General features: G+C 38.8%; 1 protein-coding gene across 1 annotated transcript; it reads right to left on the reverse strand.

Annotated features, from left to right (window-relative positions):
* Nucleotides 1–7,013: 7,013 nt before the first annotated feature.
* Nucleotides 7,014–9,804, reverse strand: LOC125211574 (glyceraldehyde-3-phosphate dehydrogenase, cytosolic). The gene is made up of 12 exons (XM_048111432.1): nt 9,672–9,804; nt 9,556–9,579; nt 9,357–9,457; nt 8,671–8,786; nt 8,490–8,589; nt 8,210–8,356; nt 8,063–8,123; nt 7,884–7,981; nt 7,662–7,804; nt 7,498–7,581; nt 7,332–7,421; nt 7,014–7,239 (listed from the first exon to the last, which is right to left on the reverse strand). Exons 1-12 carry the CDS (start codon nt 9,673–9,675, stop codon nt 7,194–7,196), a joined length of 1,014 nt encoding a protein of 337 aa, XP_047967389.1. The 5' UTR covers nt 9,676–9,804; the 3' UTR covers nt 7,014–7,193.

Consider the following 9,804-nt stretch of genomic DNA (forward strand, 5'->3'; position numbering starts at 1 on the left):
CTCCTCTCTTCAATTCTCACTTCTTCTTTTTTCAATTCTCAATTTCACCAATTCCTTCATTTTTTTCCTTTCTATTTTTCATTCTTCAATTCCCTCTTTCATTCTGCATCTGTCTGTTTGTTGCTCGATTCTTATTTTTTTCTCAATTATGCTTCTTTCAATTGCCATTCAACAATAACTTGGAATGCTTACGCTGATTGTCAGATTTGTTCTCAAATTTTGACCCTCCAATTTTTTAAAACCATTAGCCCCAAATCTGAAATTTTGAGACTTTGTCTTCTGATTCATCCAAATTTGATATTTTTAAAATTTTAGGAGAAAAAATATTACAAGCTAAGAGATTTTTGGATGCTGAGAAAAAAAGGTTGTGGAATTTCAATTTCTTTGATTAATATATGTTGTCTTTTGGTTAATCTTTGTTTTAGAGTTTTGAGTTAGGAGAAAAAAGAAGTGAAATCTTAACTTCTCTGCGTGTATTTTACATCTCTCTGCATATTTGGGGTTTTTGAAATATTAGGAGTGAGAAATTACAAGAGATATGTTGTGATACGAGCATATCTACAAGAATATTCCTCTTATTTTATTAATTATTTAGTTATCATATCTTTCTAGCATATTTATTTCTTGTTCAGCAAGTTAGGTTTATAATACTCCTATTATAAATAGGAGATACTTTATTATTCTCATCAATCAATCAATATATCAGAATTATCTTATTTTTACCGTCTCTTTCATTCCTGCAATTTATTTTCTTGCTCAAAACCCTGGTTGAACGATAGTTGGCTGCTCGACGGGATTCTCCCCGCGAACGAACCAATATCTTCTCCGCGACCTCTCGCAGTTATCCCCCGATACGAGTCACCTCGTATCATTTGGTGCTTTCATCGGATCTCTTCCTCCGAACGATGTCATCATGTCATACACCTACACCGACTATCACCATCGCCAATTTGATCACACCCACGCACAGACGCAGCCCAATCTGGAGTACCCCTACCGAACAGGGCTGCCACATAGCGTGCACTACTTTCAGCCACCGCCCAACGCGTACAACACTGGATCGCAGCCGCCGCCCGATCCGCCGGACTGGCAGCAGCTCTACAATTCCCACACAGAGCGCTACCAAGCTGACATCAACTACCACCATCAGCAACCGCCTTGGGAGACTGAGGGACAGCTTCCCTTCCATGAGTACTCGGCACCGCCGCCCCTGCCTAGTAGATGGGATACGGCATTCCAAACGACCGCTTTGTCCGGTCTACAATGCTACCCAGACGTGGGATACACTGACCGCCAGTATGGTCACCAGCCGCCATACCAGATCCAGCCACAACAAATGCAATCGGGCCTACAGAACGTTGACTACTACCAGTCGCCGCCACTATATCGACAACCTCCTGATCCACCAGATTGGCAAGGTCATTCAACGACCAACGGTTTCGGCTATGCGGAGCCTCTCGTCATGCCACATGATCCGGTGATGCCGGATTTGGAACCGAACCTATCGATAGCGGCCTTGGTTTCACAGCTTGAGTGCTTAACCGCAGATGTCGAGCAATTGGTGTTCCGGATGGATGCAAAAGAACGTTGCCTAGGCGATCCACATGTCGCGACGCGACCTCCACCAACCCCTCCGTTCAGCGTCCCCTACATGGCACCGGTATCGTGTCCCCTACCGCTGCCGACCATCGCCGCCCCGGCTGTTCTCCATCACGCCCCACACCCCGTTTCGACGTCGTACTTTATGCCAAACTCGCTCCAACAGCACACATGTTCCCAGCAGCCTCCCCACCATGCAGCCATGATATCAGATACAATTGGTGATGACGAGGCAAAAGACGTTATTCATTCTAGTGTTGAGGGTACCTTTACCCCGTGAGTAATGTTGAGGCATCTAAGGAGATTAATGTGAAATTTGGAGATAGTATAACTGGAAGAAATGAGTTTGATGACAAATGGATCTTGGAAGAGGGCTTGGATGTTTCTATAGAAGTTTCAAATGATCCTAATGTGGAAGAGTCTGAGAGCAAAGATGATTGGCAGGCCATCAACATCAAGCAGCCAAAATGGACAAATTTAGGAGGTCGAAGCAGTGTACCGGTTATAATTTCGGGATCCTCTATTGCAATTTCGCTCAGACAAAGAGCCGAGAATGAGGTACCATCTACATGGGATCCTGGCGTTCTTTTTAATAGCTCTTATTCCTTGCTGGTAGCTGAGAACAATAGGGATGGAGAAGCTGCCAAGATATATTTTTTTGAATTCATATCCAAAGTATACATAGGGATGTTGGATCCAATCTTCCGAGAGAATTATGAAAAATATTGTCATTCTAATGGTAGACAGGGGTTTCAAGTGGAAATTGCTCTTCCCAAGTTTCTTCTCAACATTAGTGATGGCGTGTCTGGTAGAATTTTACAGGTAACTCGCGAAATGGAGTCATTGACCCCGGATTGACAACGTGGTTACAAACAAGCCTGGCATGATAGCTCTGCACAAGACCGTCGTACTGAGTTTCTGTCCGAAGTGGCAGATTTCCCTTCTCAAGTAGTCGATGCAGAGAAGGCGATGGAGCCGATTCCTTCCCAGACGGCTGACGTTTCATGTGCAATTGAAGAACAGGATGATGTAGTTATGGTCAAGGCTTGGGTCAGCACCTTAAAGCACAAAAATCAGCCGTTCTACACGACCTCTGATGCAGCTGCGCCTCCGCTGCACGAGCATGACCGAAGGTTGGGGGTATTTGCCGAGATGGAGTCTCATCTTGCCATGTGCCGTGGTTTCCACCTTGAGGACAAGGTGGACTTTAACCGTGGGGGAGTTGATACGAGCATATCTGCAAGAATATTCCTCCTATCTTATTAATTATTTAGTTATCATATCTTTCTAGCATATTTATTTCTTGTTCAGCAAGTTAGGTTTATAATACTCCTATTATAAATAGGAGATACTTTATTATTCTCATCAATCAATCAATATATCAGAATTATCTTATTTTTACCGTCTCTTTCATTCCTGCAATTTATTTTCTTGCTCAAAACCCTGGTTGAACGATAGTTGGCTGCTCGACGGGATTCTCCCCGCGAACGAACCAATATCTTCTCCGCGATCTCTCGCAGTTATCCCCCTGATACGAGTCACCTCGTATCATGTTGTTGAATTTGAGTTTGTAGAAAAGACTGTGGAATCTCAATTTGGAGAAAAAAACGATGGAGAAAAAATTGAGCGGATATTTTTTGAGATAAAAACCTTGTGCAGATGAACTCGAGAATCAGATTTATAGAGAGAAAGAAGAAAATTTCATAATGTAAAATTAATTAACAAATAATAATGTATTGTAAAACTGTAATAAAATGAAAAAAAAAAAGTGACGCTCACGTTGGCGCTCATTTTGAGCGCTCAGCAGAGCAATCCTCATGTTGTGATTATTGTATTTTATCTTACGATATTTTGTAGTAAACTGTATTTACTTTTATACACTTTTTTAATATGTGCAATATAAATGCACTAAAATGAAAACCCCGGAAAAAGATGAGCAGAGAGTTACAAGAAAAATGAAAAAAAGCAAATCAACAGACCAAAATCACTTGAACCACCACACACACTGAGCTAAGACAATAAAAATAGAAAAAGAATAGCTCTTAGCATAACCTTACACTAGCACAAAACACCACAACCAGTCCAGAGCCTTTGTCCTAACGGCAAGGAGCTTAGACATCAATGTATGAGGTGCCGAGTTCGAGCCCTCTTAACATCAGTTGTAATTTCCTCCTTTCTTAGGAGTTTATATATAATATCCACAAAACACCACAACCACAAGAGCATAGAAAGTGCACCTCCTGCAAACATGGAAAAGGAAGAAAGTTAACCCCGTGTGAACATCGTAGTCTAGCTCTCTGTGTGCGATGAGATTCTTTTTTCGTGCACTCTTTGGTTCTGACCAGCCTCTAATGCTGTGTACTCCTTTCTTAGGAGTTTATATATAATATCCACAAAACACCACAACCACAAGAGCATAGAAAGTGCACCTCCTGCAAACATGGAAAAGGAAGAAAGTTAACCCCGTGTGAACATCGTAGTCTAGCTCTCTGTGTGCGATGAGATTCTTTTTTCGTGCACTCTTTGGTTCTGACCAGCCTCTAATGCTGTGTAGGTAGGTTATTCACCACTTATTCTAGCGAGAATAGACCAAGCCGCTATAAGAGCCTCTTCTTCTCGAATTCCCAATTAGACTTGAAATCATGAAACACGACATTTTCTTATATCCCAAATAGACCACGAGACAATATAGAACATGGAGATCCACTGGAGGGTTCCTGTTTGTGGTTTCGGGGGTAGACCCAGACTTCCCCCTCATAGGTATGCCTATGTTCCCCTTGTAAACCTCTACTTGGCAAGGACGCTTGTCAAAGCCCTAGGCTTTCTATGATTAAGCTCTTTGTTTAGTTTGTGATGTAAACCGGCTTGATATAAGCCCTTGAGTAATGCCCAAGTTTCGATTGTATTGTGTTTATCCCCACCCCAGCTCGCTAGCTTGACTAGTTGGCTGTATCTCTTGGTATACCCGAGTTATGATTGTACTTCTATTTGTTTTATTTGATTTATTTAAACACTAAAAAAAGAGATCATAGAAATTTTCTTATCAAATTATCGAAACAGAGCCCCCAAGAAAGATAGCACATTCTTGGTTCCTTAGATAGGGCAGGTGGATAAATTTCACCTTTCGTGGTAAAATAATAATAATAGCACTCGCAGTAAAAAAAATACCAAAAATGCTATTGGGCTTACAATAGAAGAAAAGGGGCTCAATGGTTACATAATGACAATAAATTGTTAATAGTAGATATTTAGTATATTGAGTAATTATTTTTAAATAGCATTACAAACACAATTACATTAAAGTTCATTGTTTAAATTTTGGAAATATTGTAAATAATTAATTTATAAAACAGAAATGAAACAAATATTTGAAGGTGAAACCCAATTAACCAATTCTATCATCTAGTTTCCGATATCCTTTCCGCTTTAGAATGTGAAGGTTTTGAAATTTGTCAAATCACCTCAGTATAATGAAAATAATATAACGCAGATTTTTAATCCTACATGGCTAATCGTGAATTAAATTTATATGACTTAGCTTTAATTAAAAAAATTATGAAACAACATCATTTCGACGTCCTACTATTTAAATTCGATGTTGGATAACATATGACTAATAGGATAAAATATGTCACACACATCTATCGGATTTGAAGAATGACCCATCGCAATAAATTGACAAAGATCTTTAATTTTTAAAATTATTTTCTAAATTTCTGGATATACCATCCAAAGCTTATTTCCCTATGTATAACTAGTTGAAAAAGGTACTCCTATTAATCATTTTTTTATTAAAATTACTAGATGATTGGGTAGCATTCGGCTGTTTTTTTTTATCGTTATTAATAAGCTAGGTTTTCATTATTTCATTCTTATTATACGAAAAACATGCTTGCATATCTGAAAATTTTTATATTTATCTAAGAGTAAGGGCCAAAATTGATCTTGAACATATGGTCATTTATGTTTTTGGTCCTAAACATTATTTTTTGGATTTTGTGGTCCTGAACATATGGAAATTTGATCATTTTGGTCATCCGTCAACATTTCCGTTAAAAACTAACGGTCAACGGGTTTAATCCCGATTTTGACCAAATTAAACTTTTAATTCTGATTTTTTACTCCCTAATTAATTCCCTAATTATTTTTGCACTTCAATTCCACTCTTCTCATCTTTCATCTTCCTCCTTCCTCTTCTTTTAGAAATTTTGGTCCTTGGCAAGTTTTTCCGCGAGCTTCACACCCTCCGCCGCCCGCCTCTCTCTCTGCTTCTCTGGCAAATCTGCGTCGCCACGACCACCGCCTGCCCCGTCGTTCCCGCTCCTTCCGCCCTGCTTCACCACAACAGACCAGGTTGTGGTGTGCTCCGGCATTTCAAGATTTGATTCGGTTCAACTGTCTTCATTCCCAATTGTTTTGCTGTAATATTCTATAGTAAAAATAGGAGTAAAATGATCCTTTGTTATTGGAGCAAATAAAAGCACCAGATGAAAGGAGAAAAGCACCAGCCCAAGAAACCCAGGTTCGACAAAAAGCTACACTACTTTATTTTATTATTTTATTTTCAGTGGGAAATAATGTATGAAATTTCTAAAAAAAAGGAAGAAAGAAGATGAAAGATGAGAAGATGAAATTGAATTGCAAAAATAATTAGGGAATTAATTAGGAAGTAAAAAATCAGAATTAAAAATTTAATTTGATTAAAATTGGAATTAAATCCGTTAATCGTTAATTTTTAATGGAAATATTGACGGAGGACAAAATGATCAAATTTCCATATGTTAAGGACCACAAAATCCAAAAGATAATGTTTATGATCAAAAATGTAAAATGATCATATGTTCAGGACCAATTTTAGTCTTTACTCTTTACGCAATAAACGTTTCACAGCCTTGATTTCTTGTCACGCATGAACCATCTTCACCCTTAGGTCGTTCTTGAGACTGACTAACCATTGCATAGTATTTTATTCAAACTTCAACTGATTCGTGTACAGTCGATCAATACCACAAGTTTAGCCAATACCATAATCATATTCACAATTTCAACATTAATTTGTATTTATAAAATAATTAAATTGAAAGATGTAAATAGAAAATAGTTAAATAGTATAGAGCTGGAGAAACTAAGGCTCTATAGTCACGAGAATTATAAAAAATACGAACTGTGGAAAATACTTGGGCGACTAGTGCTGAAAGGACCACAGAGCCCCACAAATAAAAGGCAGCATTGATACTCACACTCACATGAGTGCACTTAAAAAGTGACACGATAAAAAACCCCAAACACAAATGGCCAAACCGTCCCACAATAAGTAAAAGTGCCTTTTCGGTCTTCGCAGGGGTTAAGAACCAATATAAAGCAGCCAACGATTTGACCCTCAACAAGGCAAAGGCCACAAAACGTTATGCAAATTAGAACACAAGTAGATATTTTAGCATTCACCATTCAACACAAAATTCTTCGAAATACAACATCTGTCTGCTAAAACCAGCCACACATCAAACATTAGTCTCAAATAGACCACAATTTATTCTAACTCAAATTCCGCCGAAAACACCATAACGGATGTGACCTTAGATGAACGTAGCAAGTTACTGGGTGGAGTGAATATGCTTGATCAGATCAACCACACGGGTGCTGCAAGAAAAAAGGTACCGAATCAACTAAAATGAACCTCAACCAAGGTAGGATGACAGGCACTGCTATTAGGAAAAGAGCATCAGAATTACCTGTAACCCCATTCGTTATCGTACCACGAAACGAGCTTCACAAAGTTCTTGCTCAAAGCAATTCCAGCCTTGGCATCGAAAATGCTTGACCTGTTTGCAATAACGAATACCATTAGTTTCAAACATAGGTATGATCTCAGAATGCCAAGTTCTATAATAAGCTCACCTGTTGTCGCCGACAAAATCAGTAGACACAACATCATCTTCGGTGTAGCCTAGAATTCCCTTCAGATTTCCCTCAGACTCCTCCCTATCGAACAAACAGAGCTGATTAGATTCCACTCAATGTTTCCATATCAGGTACTACATCACTAAAAAGCAAAATCTTACTTGAGTGCTGCTTTGATTTCATCATAAGTAGCTTCCTTCTCTAACCTCACTGTGAGATCAACAACAGAAACATCAACTGTTGGGACACGGAAGGCCATTCCAGTCAATTTTCCGTTCAAAGCAGGAAGAACTTTGCCAACAGCCTTCACAGAAAACAGGAAAATAAAAAATTAGTCATGCATAGCAGAAAAGTAGATTTAACTTGTTAAACAATTAAGCTACCTTAGCTGCTCCAGTGCTACTTGGGATAATATTGAATGATGCAGCTCTTCCACCTCTCCAGTCCTTGGCAGATGGTCCATCAACAGTCTTTTGGGTAGCTGAACGAGACATAATATAATCAGTCTAAGCAGATAGATTCATACAAAATAACATAATATGGTAATTATACTTATACTAACCTGTGATGGAATGGACTGTTGTCATAAGACCTTCAACAATACCAAACCTATCATTAATAACCTGAAAGTTCACAACGTTATAACCTTAGAAGAAAGATGATAAAGAATAAACATAAACAAATGACAGATGGGACAAGTATGGCATACCTTTGCCAATGGGGCAAGGCAGTTTGTGGTGCAGCTAGCATTAGAAACAATGTCAAGATCAGGTGTGTATGACTTCTCATTGACACCGACCACAAACATAGGTGCATCCTTGCTTGGAGCAGAAATAACAACCTTCTTAGCACCTCCCTGTATCCAAAAGCCCAATTCATAACTTCAGTAACAGATACTTAGAGAAAAATAAGCAATTGTCTGTAAAATATGGCTGTAATAAATGATTTCATGAAAACAAGCAAGAACAACTGCCAGTTTGATGCAATACCTTCAGATGAGCTGCAGCCTTATCCTTGTCAGTAAAAACACCAGTTGACTCCACAATGTACTCAGCCCCAGTTGAAGCCCATGGAATCTCCTCGGGATTTCTACCAGTGCCATAAAGTTAGGAAGTGAACAACTAATGTGTATCATAGCACTGTCAAAGAAATATATGTTGATGAATTTACCTGAAACCGAAAACAGTGACAGGCTTCTCACCAAAGAGAAGGGTTTTCTCATCCTTAACCTTGAGCTCGTGGTGCTTCCATTGGCCGTGCACACTGTCATACTTAAACATATAGGTCTGCAGCAACAGGTACCAAATATTAATCACACTATAATATTAGCTTCCACCAATAGTGTACAAGTCAAATCCATTTCAAAAGCCCTCCAACTAATAACACAGAACCTAGAAACATTATAAACATTGTCCCCAGAAACATCCAATAGTGTGCAACGAATGCTAATAAATCAGTTCCTCTACTTGATATTTACTAGGAACTCCATTATTCGGTGATTTCTTCATTTTCCCAACATACGAGTATTAAAATGCAATCGTAGATTATAGATCGAGTTTTAGAGAAAGAGGTAACATGTACAAGTAAACTTAGACAAGTCATAAACTTCTCTCAAACCAGTACAACAGTAAATCAAAACATCCTGGTGAAAAGACAAACTTATGATCTGTAAATCGGAACGCACTGCAAGCTAACAAGCAAACTACATATACAGATGCGCTTTCGCAGGCCGATTTAGAAACTTACACTTAATACAACATAAATCCAGATCGCAAAAAGACTTCGAGGAGTAAGTAGAAAAGGAAAATTATCAAGCAAATTGGATCAGAAAAGGATGAAGTCAGAGATGAATATACCATGTAGTCAACGGTGATGAACGGATCGTTGACAGCAACAAGCTCAACATCGTCTCTTTGAAGAGCGACTCTGGCAACCAGACGGCCGATTCTACCGAAACCTTTATCCAACAACCAAACAATCAATCAATTTCAATAGCTCATCGAGGATTATGCTAGATCCAAACAACATAAATATACGATAGATCAGATCTATTACCATTGATTCCGATCTTAATCTTCGCTGCGCCGAGAGAGAAAAAAAAAGGCAGATCAGAAACTAGTAAAAGAGACGAACAAGCTAATGACAAACCAGGAAGAAAAAACGAAAATTACCCATTTTTGTTTGTAGAGTGAGAGGTACTGATAGAGCTAGAGTCGAAATAGAGAGTGGTAGAATGTGTGGTGAACTACGGAGACTGAGGTTTATGTATTTTGAGATAAGCAGGTGTGATACGATGCAACCGGT

This window comes from Salvia hispanica, chromosome 3 (assembly GCF_023119035.1).
Source record: "Salvia hispanica cultivar TCC Black 2014 chromosome 3, UniMelb_Shisp_WGS_1.0, whole genome shotgun sequence".
Lineage (NCBI taxonomy): Eukaryota > Viridiplantae > Streptophyta > Magnoliopsida > Lamiales > Lamiaceae > Salvia > Salvia hispanica.